Here is an 18,881-nt window from a genome sequence, read left to right as displayed (position 1 = left end):
CTGTGATATGACAGCGACGACCTTGTGATAGGAGTCCGCCATTTTGAATTGGTCTACCTCTCTGGAACTATACTGTGGAAAGACAATAATCCTAGTCAACTTGCATGCGTATACTATGTATGTTGGATGGGCTTAGAATTGCTAATTGTCTGAATGTAAGGCCTGTCTCTCAGAGACAACAGACAGCAATTAGGTACAATATTTGATTTAATAGTATATTTATTCAAATTCTGCTTCGCAGCCTAGGTTGAAGTGTACCAAAGAATAATACAAATAAAAACAAAATGCATAGAACAATACATTACAATACTATATCAGCATTGTATAAGGATACAAGAATGAAACGTGACTTGGCATGGTAAATTTATATCATAATTCACATGATCAGTATAATCCCATTCCGGCCGAAGGAAAAGAAAGAACAAAAAGGAAAGGTAGTCATTGAGAAGAGAAGGGGAAAGGTATATGGATCACAATAGAAGGAAAAAAGTAAGGAAAAGAACAGGAAAAACAGATGAAGGGGGGGGGGGGGAGAGACTGAATGTAGAAGGCTTTAGTAAAGACCTATAATAAGTGTGATAATTTATCAAACTGAAAATATGAAATAAATACTGTTTGATACATTGATATCATCCATTTTTTACAGAAAATTTCACTGATTCATTTTGAATAATCGGTTAGTAATATTGATTAATTATTATGTAAACATACTTATAACAACATTCGTATTGCTTGTGATAAGTATGTTCTATCTCAACAAATATTTAAGGAGTATGGATAATTGAGTTGTTAAATGTTAACTGACATAAATAAATAATCTATAATTATGTAATGATGATTTGTTATTGTGTTAGTTACTAAACACTGAGACAAAATTACGATGATATTTTACACAGTAATTAGGCATGCGAGCAAATGTACAACTGTTACTTATTAAAGAAAAATGAGTTGGATTATTTTTTATTCTACAGTCTGTGGAATTATATTTAATCTAACTCGGTACGTTAATCTAGGTACCTGATGTTATTCACTTCCAAAGAGCATTACACACTGCACTTAAAAATTAAGTAATTTGAGCAAATGTATCCTCTATCTCGGTTACAGTTTGCCATAGGATGGATTTACATAATTATATATATTTTTAGATTCCAGATGCCTTGGACAATTTTCCAAAAGAAGACACTTTTCTCTAGATTATGAAAGAACAGTAGTATTAGTATATTAATTCCCTCGCATGTCCATACTGTGTATAATACAATTGCAGTATAATCGTTGTACTTAATAAGTAAAACATGAACAAATTGTTATTACACAATTATAGAATTTTGATTTAACCCATATGGGGTGAGATAATAAGATGAATAGTAAAAGCGATTTAGGCCTTTTCCACTATATGGTTGTATGGTGGTAGTAGTAGTAGTAGTAGTAGGAAGTATTGGGTATAGTTTTATTCGTCGTAGTATTATTGTTCATAGTAGTTGTTTGTAGTAGTCTAATATGACGGTCTAATATTCCTAAAACTCTCTAGATTCATCCATATTTCAAGTTCAAAACCCTCTTCCTTATTCAAATATTTCTGCAGTATGCTTTGGAGCTGTATTAAATTTTAGGCATTCTCCAGATGATAAAAATAAACCTTCCCTTCAAAGCTGTACCTTTTACATACCAAATAGACCAACAGTGGATTTAAATTTTTGATGAAGGCAACCACAATACAAAGTAATCACCTGAAAGCCGTTATCAAAAGCATGTAATGTGTAATATTCATAATGATATACAAAACAACCGATTTCATGCAGCTATGCTAAAGGTATCTGGTAGACAGACAGTACTTTAAATTACGATTCATATACACTACTTTCTTCTCAATCTTCTTTTACTACGTTCGGTAAATTGCTTATATATTTATTACGTGCTGTATTAAGACGATCTTTTCACTATCCTTTTACGTTGCAAGTGATTAAGTAAAATTAAGATTATAATATAGATTGACTGAAATTGTATCGATGTATAAAAGTTTGAGCACATTAACAATTTTAAGAGAAGAAAAAAATCCTACCTTTAAGTATTGTTGTAAATATTTCCATCTGCAAGTAATCGATACATCAATCCAATTCCAATTTTAACAGCAGCCTCCAAAATCTTTTCAAATAGACACAATTAAAAACAACTGATCACAATTAAAATCAACTGAAAAATAAGTTATTACTCCGTGTCCTCGCGTTGCACACATAACAACCAGGGTACAAAACGTGTTACTAATGTGTTCACAGACAGCAATGAAGCTTCTCATACGATATCGAGACACCAATCAAACGCGCGCTATATGCGTAACACGGTATTGTGGTATAATTAACCAGCTAACTACGCAGTGTTTTATCACAACGTGTATAGGAGTAATTAAATCCGAGTTGTTTGCTGTGTTACGTTGCTAGGATTAATTAATACACTGTAACTTGTTAGATAGATAAGACAAATAGGGATCCTCGTACCAGGAACAAATCAGGGATCTGGTAGCGAGGAATGAACAAAAAGGAGAGAATAATGGGGTCGTTTAAGTACACCATCTAAGAACCAAATAATTTCCAGGAGGATTATATTTACTTTTTTTTCATGTTTTTTTTCGTATTGAAAATAAAACTCAACGCATAACATTTTTACAATAAAATCATTTCAATAAAGTAAATGGATGTATTTACAAAACACTCTGAATTGTTTGCATTGCTGAATTGTAAAAGGATTGATAAGTATAAAAGCATTATCAAAACTTGATACCCGAAAGATGCCCGTGAAGAAGATTCTAATTCCCGAAAATAAAAGAGTAATAGTTATACAATTAATGTTATGAATGTCTAGGCCTATACGTTCCTTTTGGAGTTGTATGCATATATAGTGCCTAAAACACGTTACTCGTGACAATTGTATCATTTTCCCTTCAGTATTTTGTATGCCACCTATCTTACTTTCCGTGCCTGTGTTCGCGTGTGCACGCGGTTGATATGTGCGTGTGCGTGTGCGAGTGAGGATTATTCTGACTCACGTCACTGGTAACCAGAGATTTGCTCCTACTATATTTACCCTGACAGAACTTCAATGGTATGGATTTAAGGGGTATGACTGGAGTTAGGTTTAATTAGGTTAGGTCTAGGGATAGGTTCAGTGTTATAATGAAAGGTATTTCGTCCACAGTTGAAGTCAGGAATTCGGTTAGGGGAAGAAATTGAAAGCATGACACCTTGTCTCGTGGACCTTCCTTTCCGACATACACGATTATCACTCTTGTATGTGAACACGCCACGCTGAAAATATGTAGAAATAATTATTTGTATGTTTTCTTTAGATTTAACAAAAATGTTCATGTTTCTAGATTAGACCTGTACGTTGAGGGTCCTTGAATTGCTTGTTCTTTTGTTGACAATAGCCATGTACCGTTATCGAATTAATCTGTTGTTTTTCGTGTACTATCAGTCTTATGCTACCTCTCGAATTGTACCTCACTATCTCCCCTATCTCTCTCTCTTTCTCTCTCACATATATATACACACACACACACACCCACAAGCACATACATAGCCCTGCAGAGACAAGATGTACACGCTCTAATATCTCTGCTTGCGACTCTTCCATGTGTCCTCCTCTTCTCTGTCCGTCTCTCTTTCTTTTAATAGATTTCTCTTTCTCTATTCCTCTTTCCCCTGTCTTTTTGTTTCCCTTCTCAGTTTGCCCCGTTATAATTGTTTTAACTTTGCTATATATTTCATGTGCTTTTATTGTAAACTGAATGTAAGTCAGCCCTCGGACTGCTATTTTCACTATTTTTAATAAACCATTCACTAATAAGTATTATATTCTCAACTCTACCTCTGCATGGTTATAAATATAAATTGTAAAACCCGATACTTAATATATGAAATCCACCACACGGTAAAACTGGTTCTTTATTAAGCTTTTTCCCTTCCTTCCGCATATATAGCGCATGTGTCCTTTCAAATCTTGATTTTTAATTCATCACTACAACTATACACGTGCTATTTGCCATCTCGTTATCACGTATATGACACACTGAGCGTTGAACGTTGCTAGGCAACACTTGTTGACTTGCAAACGTTGTTCGCGATAAACGTGTTGTTGTTAGGGTTTTTAGAATTTATAAGTTCGACTCTGTCAATTATCACTTCAAGCAAAGAAAGGAAAATACAAAGCGAAATGATACTATTTTAGATGCTCAAGCTTGGGTATATGGAGGGCAACTCATGGACGTGCGATACCTGTATTTTCACCAGGCAATGTGAGAGGGCGTATAGTTTCTGGTCCTCTCTTGGTATATTTGCTTTGTTGGATCGACGATAGCCTGTGGCGCTCGTATGACTGTATTATGTACGATTTTTACGGTATTATGCGCTGTTCTCCGAAACCGCTCTTTGGGAGATTATGGCAGTGTCCGTGTGCTGCCCTCTTTATATCAATTTAAGAAGAGTTCCCTTTAGAATAATGTGCTTTAAATCAAGCTTCTCTGATCTAGTCGATTATATTTCGTTCTCTCCTCCACCTTTCCTATCTCACTATCTGTCTCTCTCTCTGTCTCTGTCTCTCTCTGTCACACACACACACACGCACCAACACATACACATAATCTCTCTCTCTCTCTCTCTCTCCTCTACCTTCCCTATCTCTCTCTCTCTCTCTGTATCTCTCTCTTCCTCAGACACACGCACACACACACGCACACACCCATACACATAATATCTCTTTCGCTTCCTTCTTTTCCTCTCTCTTCACCCACCTCCCCTCCTCCCCCCCCCCCCCCCCCGACACGGGGAAAGTGTCCCCTACACAGTGTTTTTGAAGCCGGAAAGCACGTACTGATATAAAAAGAGGCCAAATTATATATTCATGCTCGTAGATTGTAGAACACAATCGCAATTTCTAACTCCAAAAACGGAAAGAACACCATATTTAATTTGTATTTCATTTCTGCATTATTCCATTTCATGTAATACATAGCATATATGGGAAAACACATGCTTATACAAAATCCATTATAGCTCTTTGGGATGCACCTGGACCCCCAATTTGTTTTTATATTTTGATAGAGTATGAGTCGGTTATGAATATACAGTATTTTTCTAATTATCAGTAGAAAAAACGTGCAGGAGACCGCCATCATAAGTGACGCTTGTTTAGGATGGCAGCCTTAAAGACACTATGTCCCTTTTGAAGCCAACATCAAATTCAGTTCTGTAGAGCTTTGCAGGAATTATGATTTTTGTTTGTCATGTATGTCCTATCTGCGAAATGTAAACGTTAGCAGTGTCCTAGTATTCAAATTTCTAGACTTTACTGTCAGACACTATTGAGTGACTGATTACCTGACATCTTTTTTTTCTTTGGTGATAACGTACATAAAACGAGCTGTAACAGGTACATGAGCATGTTTCTACATTAATAAGCCACTGCTTGTAATGGCCTAAATTAAACTGATTGAATCTTTGTGCAGCACAAAACGTATGACAATTCGGTACAAGGGTCTAAAAATCAGACTATTACTTAGGTGGTTGCAATCACTTATGTCGATTCGACAACTAATGATCGCTATTTCCCTACATTTTAAAACCCTTTGGTTTTGAGGGAAGTCTAAATAAGTATTGTCTTTCAAATGCCGCTAACATTTAACCTTTTCATTTGTTTGGTTATGAGGCCTCTAGATGTTGCTTCGAAGCATATAAGTGAACTATTACTACTACAACTACTTTTACTACTACTATTACTTTTGTGCCGCTGCTACAACAACTACTACTTCTACTACTACTACTACTATTACTACTACTACTACTACTACTACTACTACTACTTCTACTACTTCTACTTGTAGTATAAATGCTATATTACTATTATTATTACTACTACTGCTACTATAATACTATTACAACTTCAACTGCTACTAACACTACTACTACTACTACTACTACTCCTACTACTACACTACTACTACTAATACTACTTATACTACTATTACTGATGAATTTGCTACCACTGCTAATATAATATAATATAATAATTGTATGGATCCAAGGTCAAAGTAGGAGAATTTCATGTTTACGTCTACGTGACTAAATATCGGATACATAATGATTGATTAGTTATCATTATGTTAGACAATGTTTGCTTTTGATAGACTTTATCTTGTTTGTTTTTCTTTTTTGTACTTTGGAAATGATATGCATTGTATACAAATAATCGGATCAGGCTGTATCATCCTTATCTTTCGACTGCAAGCTAAAGAGAACAGCCAGTGCAGTAATGCTTTGTATTTGTTGTTGCTTTGCTGTGCTACTCCCCTTCTCCCTGAACCCTCTTTCTCTGTGAGGGCGCAAACAGCGAATGTTTTCATGTTCTTCTTTTCATTTAAATAACGGAATTTCTCTTCATAGACTAACACGTTGGTGCACGTCAGTATTCTTCTTCAGTTTATCCGGATCTATACATACATTTACAATTTACCCGCAGTCTGGACAGAATGAAATATAAAATACAACAGGAGTTCCCTTCAACCAGGATCAAATTTTACCCCCTATTCTGGAATTTTAGAGCAGCCCATCCAAAGGTCGACAAATAGTTCGTAATAGTTGTGCAGGGTACTTGTGTAATTATCTCCACAGGTCACTGGGCTATCTACTTATGATTACGTTAACCATTTTACTTACGCGCGAAATATCAAACTGCCTGTAAGACAATTTTACGAGAGATGTGTCAATATTTATATAAATATCGATAAGATAACCTAAATTATATGACTTTTCTTAGTCGGTTGTTCTGTCTGTGTTGCATTTAATGGAAAGGAGAGCATCTCGACCGCATGGCTGTTGAAGAACGTACTGCTAACCGTTCTGCTGAAATGTATGGAAAGGCAATTAAATTTGGGCGTCAATCTTGATCATTATTCACTGGACGAACACTGTTTTTTGCACTTTTTGCTGGAGCTAACTTTTCTTCAGGCGTAATACAATATAATATAATAACGCTACATAACCTTGAAGTAAAGACATAGTATTCATAGGATCAAGGAGTTTCCATACTTCATTTGTGCAGCTAAAGTCTCATCACGACGTAATGGTCAATGTTAACCAGGCATGTTACTGCCAGCTTCCCAGACGGGCCAAGCACAGAGCTTTCAGACTTCCTGAAAATATAACACTTCTCTAAAAGTGTTATCTCTTCATGCCTGTTGCTACGAATTGCCTGTAGACATGGTACAGGAATTGCAACATTTTCAATAGAAAAAAAAACCACCACCTCGCAAACATGGATATCTATACGGCAGCAAATGAAGGTGATCTCGGGAAGGTTGAGACATTGTTAGAAAGCGAAACAAGGGATACAAGGGTCCTTAAGATAAACACTCCCAATGCGGTAGGAGAAACGGTCCTCCATATTGCATCACGCAAAGGATACCTTAATATCGTTGACTATTTGGAGTACAAAGGAGCCAAGCTTGAGCTGGTTGATAACGAGGGCGCGACTCCTTTTCACTGTGCATCTAGGTATGGTCACCTAGACATCGTTCAATTTCTAGACAGTACAGGGGCATATCTCGAAGATGTTGATGAGGATGGTAATACGATACTTCACTATGCATCACTCTATGGACATCTCCCTATCGTCGAATATCTAGTTAGTAAAGGAGCAAATATTGAGGCGGTTAACAAAGATGGTTTGAAACCTATTGAATTAGCATCGTCTAATGGTCATTCTGACGTTGTCCTATACTTCACTGATCTTCAATTACCGATCGGTTGGGGCGTTCGAATGAGTAAAAATCTTCTTCCGGATGCATATTTCATTGATAACCTTAATGTAAATGATTATCTGGCAAAGAGGGACGTAGATCATTTTGTTCGAGAGAGTAAAAAACGTCTTCCAGATGAGTATTTCATTGGTAATCTTAATGTAGATGATTATCTGACAAGGAGGGATGTAGATTCTTTTGTTCGAGAAAGTAAAAAACTTCTTCCGGATGCACATTTCATTGGTAATCTTAATGTAGATGATTATCTGGCAAGGAGGGATGTAGATCCTTTGCATGTTGATAAATATGGCAGAACATATCTTCTCTATGCATCGTTCAGAGGGAATCTGGATTACGTTCAACACTGTTACAGTATCGGATCAAATCTTGATACTTGCGATAATGATGGCCGAGCCCCTCTCCATTATGCATCATACAGTGGTCATCTTGATGTGGTTCGGTATCTACATATTAGGGGAGCAGAAATAGCAAAAAAAGATGCTGATGGCTTGACACCTCTTCACTATACATCCGCAAGTGGTCATCTCGATGTGCTTGATTATCTCGTTAATAATGGTGTAGCTTTTGATGAGTGTGGTAATAACGGTATGACACCTCTTCATTTTTCATCAAGCATGGGTCATCTTGATATTGTAAAATATCTTATAGATAAAGGAGCACAGCCGGATAATGCCAATGAGAAAGGTTGGACACCTCTTCATTTGGCATCAGCTGCCGGTCACCTTCATGTTGTCAAGTACTTGATCGATAGCCAAGGAATGCGTTTAGAAGAGGGATTTAAAAGTGGTAAGACACCTCTCCACTTGGCATCTTTGAAGGGTCATCTTGATGTAGTTCAGTATCTTGACAGCAAAGAAGCAACATTAGAGAAGGCTGACGATGATGGTAAAGTACCACTTCACTATGCATCATTAAATGGTCATCTTAATGTTATCCAGTATCTTCACGGTAGAGGGGTTCACCTAGATAAGCAAGATAATGTTGGCGAGACAGCACTTCACATTGCATCAAGGTGTGATCATCTTCACATTGTGCACTATCTCGTTGGAATTGGAGCACAACTTGATAAGATAAGCGCTAGTGGCTTGACACCTCTTCACTATGCATCGTTCAAAGGAAATGTTGAGATTGTTCAGTGCCTTGTTGAAAAAGGAGCACAGCTTGACATAAGCGAGGCAACAGGGAACACAGCCCTACATCTTGCAACATTGAGTGGACATGATCAAATTGTTCAATATCTTTGTAAAAAAGGAGCACTACTTGAGAAGGTTGCCGCTAGTGGCCAGACAGCTCTTCTTTACGCATCACGCTTGGGGCATATTCATGTCGTTCAATATCTCGTCGAGGGTGGAGCACAACTTGACATGGTTGATGATAACGGTCACACAGCTATTAACATTGCGTCATCGAAAGGTAACCTAGAATTAGTTCAATATCTTCACAATAAAGGCGCTTCACTTGATAAGGATGATAATGATGGTCGGTCACCTCTTCTTAGTGCAGCTTTAAATGGTCATCTTGAAATAGTGAAATATGTCGACAGCAAAGGAGCACAAATTGAAAAGACTGATAAGACTGGTACGACGGGACTTCATCATGCCTCTTCTACAGGGTTTTTAGAAGTTGTTCAATATCTTGTTAGCATAGGTCTACAGATCCAACAGAAGAATAAATATGGTTATACAGCACTGCATCTTGCATCAGCGTGTGGTCACTACGATGTTGTACAATATCTTGTTCAAAACGAGGCACAGGTCGAGGAAAGAAATGAAGAAGGCGGCACAGCACTCCATTATGCGTCTATTAGGGGTCATCGTAATATTGTTGAGTACCTTGTGAGTAAAGGATCACAACTTGAGGAGAAGGATAATTATGGAAGAACGGCTTTTCACTATGCTTCATTGGAGGGCAATCTTGCTCTTGTTCGGAGTCTTGATAGATTAGGAGCACAGCTTGACACTAGTTCAAATAATGGAAAGACACCCCTCCACTATGCTTCAACCAGAGGCAATCTTGACGTTGTGGAGTATCTTGTCACTAAAAGAGTACAAATTGATAAGGGTGAATTAAACGACAAGACACCTCTTCACCTTTCATCAGCCAATGGTCATCTTGAGATTGTCCAGTATCTCGTAAGCGAAGGAGCCCGCCTTGACAAGAGTGATAATGTTGGTTCGACACCTCTTCACACCGCAGCATTAAACAGTAATTCTGATGTAGTTAAGTATTTGGTTGACAAAGGAGCTCCGATTGCAAAGAGAGAAGATAACGGCATGACACCACTTCACATTTCATCATCGGTTGGATGCCTGGATATAGTTCAGTTTCTCATTAGTAAAGGAGCACAACTTGACAGTACAGATGACAAAGGTATGACAGCCCTTCATTATGCATCATTACTATGTCACCTTGGTATAGTTCAGTGTCTCCTTTCTGCAGGAGCAACGGTAGAGCAAAAGGACATGACTGGTAAAACACCTCTCATTTATGCCTTAGGACATGATCAGTTAGATATAGTTCAGTATCTGGTCAACAACGGAGCCCAGATTGACACCAGTGACAATGAAGGTAGCTCACCAGTCCATGTTGCATCACAATTAGGTAAGCTTGAGGTTTTGGAGTTTCTTTGGAGTAAAGGGGCACAGTTTGAGAGGTATTCAAATTATGGTATGGCACCCCTTCACTGTGCTTCAACCACTGGCAAGCTTGACGTTGTCCAGTTTCTTGTCAGTAAAGGAGCTCTCCTTGAAAAGATTGCTGATGGTGGTCTAACACCTGTTCATGATGCTTCATTATATGGCCATCTTGAAGTTGTGAAATATCTACGAGAGAAGGGAGCACGGTTAGATGTGGTTGATATAGGGGGTAGAACCCCTCTTTTCTTGGCATCGATGTTGGGCCATCTCAATATCGTTGAGTATCTCCATGACGAAGGGGAGGAGATTGATACATGTGCGAATGGTGGTATGACACCACTTCACTATGCATCATCTTTTGGTCATATTTCTACTGTCCGATATCTAATTGATAAAGGGGGACAGTTTGAAAAAACTGACAATGATGGTCAAACAGCTGCTCTCTTTGCATCAAGCAATGGGCACCTGGAAGTTCTTCAATATCTTGATAGTAAAGGAGCAGACCTTCAGAGAAGTGATAACAATTCAAAAACACCACTTCACCATGCATCAATTAATTGTAAAGTTGCAATTGTTCGGTACCTTGTTAGTAGAGGAGCAGAATTAGAGAAAGGCGACTGTGGTGGTTTGACACCCCTTCACTATGCATCATCCAATGGACATTTGGACATTGTCCAGTATCTCGTTAGTAGAGGAGCAGAGGTTGAGAAGTATGATAATGGCGGGGGGACACCTATTCATTATGCATCATACAATGGTCATCTTGACGTAATCAAGTCGCTCGCTGGCGAAGGAGCACACATTGAGAACGTCGATAATAATGGCACCACACCTGCTCATGACGCATCCATAAAAGGCCACTTGAACATTGTCCAGTATCTCGATAGTATGAGAGCAAGTGTTGAAAAGTTAGATCACATTGGTAGAACCCCCTGCACTATGCCTCATCTGCAGGGTGTCTAGACTTAGTTCGATATCTCGTGAGCAAAGGGGCAAAACCTGATATTTCTGATGCGCGTAAGTGGACACCACTACATTATGCATCATATAAGGGTCACCTTGGCGTTGTTGAGTATTTGATAAATGACGGGGCTAGTCTCGAGAAGGGTGACGTTGACAATAGGACACCAATTCATTATGCGTCATCTAATGGCCACCTTAAAGTTGTTCAGTATCTAGGTAGCAAAGGTGCACAACTCGAGAAGGGTGACAACAGCGGTAGCACACCTCTTCACTATGCATCATCCAACGGCCATCTTGAAATTGTTCAGTATCTTTTCAGCAATGGAGTGCAGCTCGATAAGCGTGACATCAACGGCAGTACTCCTCTTCACAATGCATCATTCGCTGGCCATCTTGAAGTACTTCGGTACCTTGACAGTAAAGGAGCGGATATTGTTTCCCGTGATCAAGACGATATTTCACCTCTTCACCTAGCATCATTCAGTGGCCATCCTCCAGTTCTTGAATACATCCTTCACAAAGGCGCACATCAAGGCCAAGGTAATACAATTCATTGATTTATTTTTTTGGTCAAATATACCCTTGTATGGCCCTTTGTCCGTCAAAAAAAATCTGTAAAGAAAAGTGTTTTACAAGTTTGATGGATTATCACTTTCGGAAACACAAATCAAACGATCCTTCTGTGCGAAATGTTGAATGGAATATCAGGAAAATCTGACGTTGCATGTTAATAGGTCGTTCCCACTGGTTTCCCATAAAAATAGCCCCGCCTTTCTCTTTAAAAAAATCTCTAATCTAAAGTAGAATTAACTGTTAAAATACAACTCACGTGATCACATTAAGTTGGTCTTTGGCTATTCATTAAAGGTAATACAAAGTTTTGGTATAGGGTCATGAATTGGGTTCAAATGAACATATTGGAAGCATATGCGATCCTACAATATTTAGTGATCATTGTCGCCGTTGAAATTGAGTCTAAAGTTATGAAATGATTGTAAATAATAAACTCTTTATGTTGTATAGCTCCCTCTCAAGGTCAAGATATTAATTAAGCTATAAAACAATATTTCTTGACTAAAATCGATCAATTAGCGATTCCCGTTTAGAAATTATGTATCACAACTACATCTTCTGAGATTTCCATGGTCGCAGCTACCACTGTACGGCCGTAGGCGCTATTTGAAATTTATCGAAATTTACCGGGAGCACCGGTAAATTGTTATATTCAATTTTTCTCGAAAGCAGAAGTGTTTAAGAGGCTAAAATTTCTAGTGCTTATAATACATCCACCGGGGCATCCAAATATATCAAAATTGTAAAGAATCACTATCCACCCGATTTCCAAAATTTCCCAAAACTTTGTAATACCTTTAACACTTTCTTTTACATTTTAATTTTCCTTTCTCTTTTTATCTGCCCTATGATAATCTTTATTTTGTACTTCAATAATTCCCCTTTCCTTTCATATTTTGTATTTTTTCCTCCTTCATCTCTTCTACTATTGTATATCTTCTATTATTCTATTTTATCTTCTCTTTGTTCATGTCTTGTATTACTCTTTGTTTCGCCCTTTTGTGATTTTTTCCTTTCATCTTTCTTGATTTAATTTTTGTTTCATTCTTTCTGCCATCTTTACTTTCTTTCTCTCTTTCTTTCGATGTCATTCAATATGTACTATTTGATTTCCTCCTTTCATCTCTTCTCCTCTCTTTGCTCATGTTAAATCTTTGTATCTATCCATCATTTTAGCACTCCATTTTCTATCCTTTCGTATGTTATCATTTTGTTTCCACCTTCTTTCCCCTCTTTTTTTTTCTATTAGCATTCATAATTTTGTCCTTTATTTTTTCTCAAGTAATCACATCTTGAATTGTTACGTCATGATAATGATTAAGATATCCATTGCGTTCATACAGTTTCAAAAACTGTGATTATGGCATAATCATGATTCAAAACGTACCCTTTTCTAAAATTCAAATCGAATCTTGACAAGTTCTCAATCGTGATTAATTTTAGGACCGGCGAAAAAATGTTTGAAACCCTGATTCTGGGTGAAAACAAATTGTGTTTGAACGCAGCCTAAATCTCGTCTTAAAATGGTATTGATAATCAGACACTCTAGGTACCTCACCGCTGATGCTTGCGGCAAGCAGAGGACATCTGGACTGTGTACGCCTGCTTCTCGAAAACAATGCAGATGTTGAGGCAGAAGATGCAGAAGGGTGGACAGCCCTTCATTATGCTGCAGTGAGGTATACTGACTTACTTTTTAATTCATTGACGAGTTTTCCCCCATTTCAATGCCTTTCGTTTTGAATTCACGTTATCATCTTGCATTCTAAATCAACGTCACTTGATGCTTGAGAGCACAAATGCTTACCTCAGGGTCGGTTCATATTTCTTTCGAAATATGCGAGTAGTGGGCGATTTTTTAATGTTCTTAGGACATAGCCTACGTGTATTTAATTTACTCATTATACAGTCTTAAAGCGCAGTTGAAAATGTTTAAACAGCTTTAAAAAATGTATACATAGTTATGTGTATTTCGTGCCCTGATATGATTATTCATGCCCTACGTTAATATTCAGGAGAATCTAAAAGAAAGACAAAATAGTACGTAATTATTGCAGAGAGAACATTCCTTACACTGCTAATCTTCTTTTCAACACAGCGGAAATGAAACGGTGATGGAAGTCCTGCTTGATCGACGACTAACCTCAAGACTGTCAAGACGAGGCCAGCTGCCTATACATGTGGCCATTAGCTCTGGCAACGTTGATATCTCAAATAGTCTACTGAATAAGGTAACAAAGTCCACGCTTTATGGTATTCCCAATAGAATATTCAAATTCCGATGAGAAAAATTGTGCTTAGGTAGTGACTTCCATGCCAAATGTACAATTAGAGATAATCTGAAAGCTTGAGTGAAAACAAACCATTATTAGAAATAAAAATTGGGAAAAACTGATCTGGATGATTCCTTAATTCTCCCAACTATATTATTCAATTTAATCACATTTAAGGTTAATGTAAATGGACACAACGTAATGATTTGGCTCTATATACCATTTCAGATATTGTTGAAATATTTGTTAAAGGCTGTCGTAATTTCTTTTTTCATAGAAAAACGGTTGGGAAAATTCAAAAATGGTTGGGAGAACTTACTGTGACAGGGTGTCGCACAGTGACTCCTTAAAAGAAAAAAATCATAGATATCTTTGTGGTTTGAGAACTTTTTCAGGATTTTTGGCATGTTAGAGGGTTTGTACAGTAGAAGGAATATAATAAGCTACATACCAAAGTTACACAGTTTTTCCATCAACCTTCAACAATTTTACCGAGTCACTTTAAGGGTAGGCTATGCATGAAGTCTTTCCTCTACGGCTGATTGTCAACGAAACGGAGTTAAGTCCTTTGTTAATTCCGTGTGTTGCTACGTCAGGCAGCAAGTGAAAACGAATTCGCTTGATAAAATTATGGAAATGCAAGCACTACTTTAAACAAACAGAACTTTGTTATTCCTAGCTCATTTATCCTGACCGAGGTGTCATATGAAAGGATAGAAACTCAACTTTCTAGAAATGTGATTTTCTCTTTGAAATTCAGATACCGTCCGCCAAATGACTTTTTGGTTTTCTCTCTCCAAAATTCATTTTAATCACTTAATGCGTGAAATATGCATTACATGAGTTGCATCAAATGAAAGAGGAGGAGCTACGCTTTACAAATATGTGTCATTTATTAATTATAATTGTGATTAAGTTAAGATAAAACATCGATGATTCTCGGTTTCGTTTGATGTGGGACGCACTGTATAGTAAACTTATTGCACTGGGTAGACCCTTCCGCCAAAATACGTTGATCTTTCGAGGCATATAATTTTAATTCCGGAGATATATAGCCATTTCCAGGGTTTCCGGTATTAAAGGTATTACAAAGTTTTGGGAAATTTTGAAAAATGGGTGGATAGTGATTCTTTACAATTTTGATATATTTGAATGCCCCTGTGGATGTATTAAAAACACCAGAAATTTTAGCCCCTATAACACTTCTGCTTTCGAGAAAAATTGAATATAAAGATTTACCGGTGCTCCCGGTAAATTTTGATGAATTTCAAATAGCTCCTACGGCCGTACATGGTAGCTGCGACCATGAAAATCTCAGAGTATGTAGTTGTGGTATATAATTTCCGAACGACAATAGCTAATCTGTCGATTTTAGTCAATAAGCATGTTTTGTAGCTTAATTAATATCTTGACCTTGAGAGGGAGCTATTCAACATAAAATGTTTATTATTTACAATTTCATAACTTTAGAGTCGATTTCGACCGCGACAACGATCACTGAATATTGTAGGATCGTATATGCTTCCAATATATTTATTTGAACCAAATTCATGACCCCATACCAAAACTTTGTATTACCTTTAAGAGGCGTCCGATATTAAGTTACTTGGCCATCTAAACGTATTGCATGTAATGGTTTCGTATGATTGATAGAAATATGTGCATTTTAACACGTAAGAATGTGCTAGATCAAAATTACATCTGATATATATGTTGACCTTTTCTCCGTTCACAGGACTCATCATTAGTCAACTTCTCTGACGGAGATGGCCTAACACCCGTTCATCTAGCGACGATTAAAGGGCTAACATCAGTACTAGAGTTGTTGTTGTCCCGTGGCGCCGAGCTTAATGGGCAAGCTAATGATGGTCAGACACCATTGCACCTTGCTGTCAAACTATGCCAGTGTAGTGAAAGAAGCGTGGAATTGACGCCAAAGATCAAGCAGGTTTTTACTATTTACCACTGTTTTCCATTCAATGAAATTAACTTTGGAAAAACTTCCGTTCAAGCGATATATTTTTAATTTACCAAGAGATCTAGAAATAATGTTGCCCATGGCAAACATCGGAATTGTGCCTCTTATCCGTATTATCCGTGTTATAATACATGTTTAGGAAAATAGACACAACATGTTTTCTGTATTATCCCTTCATAGACTTGCATAAATACATCATTTCTCATATTGTGAAATAAATCATATGAGGTTTAAAACTTTCCATCTGCAATTTGTTCACTTGTCAATTAGATTTGAAGGTTTTCAGAAACTGCCAGTAAATGTTGAATGAACATATAAAACCAAAATTATCATCCATTTTTTCCCTATTTCAAAAGATTCAGGAAGAGAGTGGTGGAGATATGTTACCAGAGGAGGCTATGGTGCAACTTCTATTAAATCAAGGATCCAACATCGATATCAAGGATACAAATGGGCTGACACCAGTACAATATGCAAAGAGCGAGCTAGTTCGGCATTTGCTGTTACAGAGGTAACATATTGATGTAAATGTATGTATTTAAAGTAAATTCATGTACGTTTTCGAAAACAAATACATTTTGTTGTGAAGAATTTATGTGTACATGTAAAATATATTGATGCCATTGAAACATCGTAACTTGAGAGTTGCATTAGAATATTTGAATTACATTGGAATAACGTGTTTTTCAAAAGATTGTACTATTGTTGGATACTCTATTTACCCGAACTTAAAACACACAGTAAAAAATCATGCCAAGTCATTTTCGTCCAACCATTCTCGAATGATATACATTTCTTTAAATCTAAGAATTATATCTTTTCTATTCCCCTTTCAATATATGTTAAAAATGTGCACCAATTGTTTTTATCAATATTTTGAATGTTATACTAGCATGTGCCATCAGTTGAATCACCATGTATATTATAATTTCCGGTATGCTTGTATTTTTGTGTCTTATCTAGAATTTCAGAAGAGGAAAGTGTTCATTCGTACCGTGGTAAGTTTTTCTTTTTCGAAAAAACAGTTATCAAACTCTGCGCAAACTTTCGACAGCCAATCATTATTAGCATCCATTCAGGTCCAAATGAAGAAGTCACTGGTTGTTATTGTGACATAATTTAATCATTTTAAAGATGTAATAACTCTTCTGGAAGTTAAATATGTCGGATGTTTCGAAAGACTAATGCACTGGTAACTTTACAGCAAGGGCAGCGAAGCAACTTTCAAAGTAGGGGGAGGGTGGGGGGGATGCACGAATAAGAAATGAATAGTTGTTTTAGGGGAACCGGTGGGCACCTACAAAATGTAGCATGGAAGCTATTTGTTGTTAGAATCGATATTCACCCCTTTATTCTAATTGATACATTATTGAGGATCATTTCCAAGATTGCGTTGTTTCTCTCTTTATATGTAAAGTTTAAGGTACTGCATCAGTCTCCTATTTTTGCAAAATACAAAAGCAATACAATAACATAACAATGGCAACGTTACCCAACAAGATCGGATAACAGATCAGGTTGTGGGGGTAAAGAGATGCTTAGTGGTTTCTGACTTTATTCCGAACTAGACTCATTTCAATGGGAAGCCAGTGGCGAGATTTTCTGTTTTATTTTCAATTTTGATTACAGAACTTCCTGATGTAAAACCTGCTGCGTATATCCGAGGAAGAGTTGGATATGAGGGTGGAATCCTGTATTTGGATGGGTTCGACGTATCCATGAACATCCCACCGCAGGCAGTGCGGCCTGGTTCTTACCACAATGTCTCTATCGGCTTGGCGGATACTTCACAAGTTGATACCGAAGAAGGGGAGTTCCTTGGAACTCATGGTATAGAATGCACCTTCCCCGAACAAAAGACGTATTCAATGGAACGGCCTATAACATTATCAATTCCCCACACAGCGGTGACAGTTCAGTCATCGGATGTTCATTCGGACATTATCTGGAGGCCTACGCAATCAACAGAAGGTAAAGAACAGCGAGGATTTTTCATTTCAAGCTACACTTAAACTAAAATGGATGAAGTGAAACGAAATACACATGTATATCCTTTTCCTTTTCAGTGCAATATAGAAGGCATGATAACTCAGTCGGTAGAGCAGTGGTCTCGTAATCCGGTGACCCGGGTTCGAAACCAAGGCGATGCACTAGTGCCCTTTGGTAAGGCATTAATTCTCATTACCAGGTCTCTCGAAGAGGACAGGCGAGGCGTCAAAAATAAATATACCAGCCAGCGGCAGCTAACTGCACTTGTGCGTCCTGGCTGCATTTTTTAAATTAGCTCAGCCGGCTACCGCTGGCGGTAGGACCCTCAATTAACTCATGATGTCATCATAATGGTCTCCGAACAAAAGCATGCGCCGGCTGCCGCCTTTCGAATGGAAACCGAGCCTCAGATCCCAGCCTGGCGCAAGCCGGCTGGGCTAATAAGTGAAAAATAATTGCCCCAGCCAGGCTTCGGCCGTAATTGCAGCCTCGATGCGTCAATACGTGAGGCGGCAGCCTGCTGGTATCGATATTTTTGACGCCCGATTAATAATCTCTCGGAGAGGACCTTAAGGCGTCGGTCATCTGGTTGCTTACTAACAAGCATTTATGGAAAACATAAAGAGCATTTCAGATCATTATTCAACAAATCTTAACCAAAA

The 18,881-nt window shown here is 37.6% G+C and overlaps 1 protein-coding gene across 1 annotated transcript; it reads left to right on the top strand.

Moving 5' to 3' along the window:
• Nucleotides 1-7,302: 7,302 nt before the first annotated feature.
• On the top strand, nucleotides 7,303-18,242 carry LOC105445252 (serine/threonine-protein phosphatase 6 regulatory ankyrin repeat subunit B-like). Its single transcript, XM_030994019.1, has 9 exons — nucleotides 7,303-7,612; nucleotides 8,456-11,329; nucleotides 11,623-11,946; nucleotides 13,520-13,658; nucleotides 14,078-14,210; nucleotides 15,988-16,200; nucleotides 16,587-16,741; nucleotides 17,194-17,228; nucleotides 17,860-18,242. Exons 1-9 carry the CDS (start codon nucleotides 7,303-7,305, stop codon nucleotides 18,240-18,242), a joined length of 4,566 nt encoding a protein of 1,521 aa, XP_030849879.1.
• The last annotated feature ends 639 nt before the right edge of the window (nucleotides 18,243-18,881 follow it).

The sequence above is a fragment of the Strongylocentrotus purpuratus genome, unplaced genomic scaffold, assembly GCF_000002235.5.
Source record: "Strongylocentrotus purpuratus isolate Spur 01 unplaced genomic scaffold, Spur_5.0 spur5_scaffold_20, whole genome shotgun sequence".
NCBI lineage: Eukaryota > Metazoa > Echinodermata > Echinoidea > Camarodonta > Strongylocentrotidae > Strongylocentrotus > Strongylocentrotus purpuratus.
Note: the sequence above shows the minus strand (reverse complement) of the source record. Positions and strands in the feature narration are given on the sequence as shown.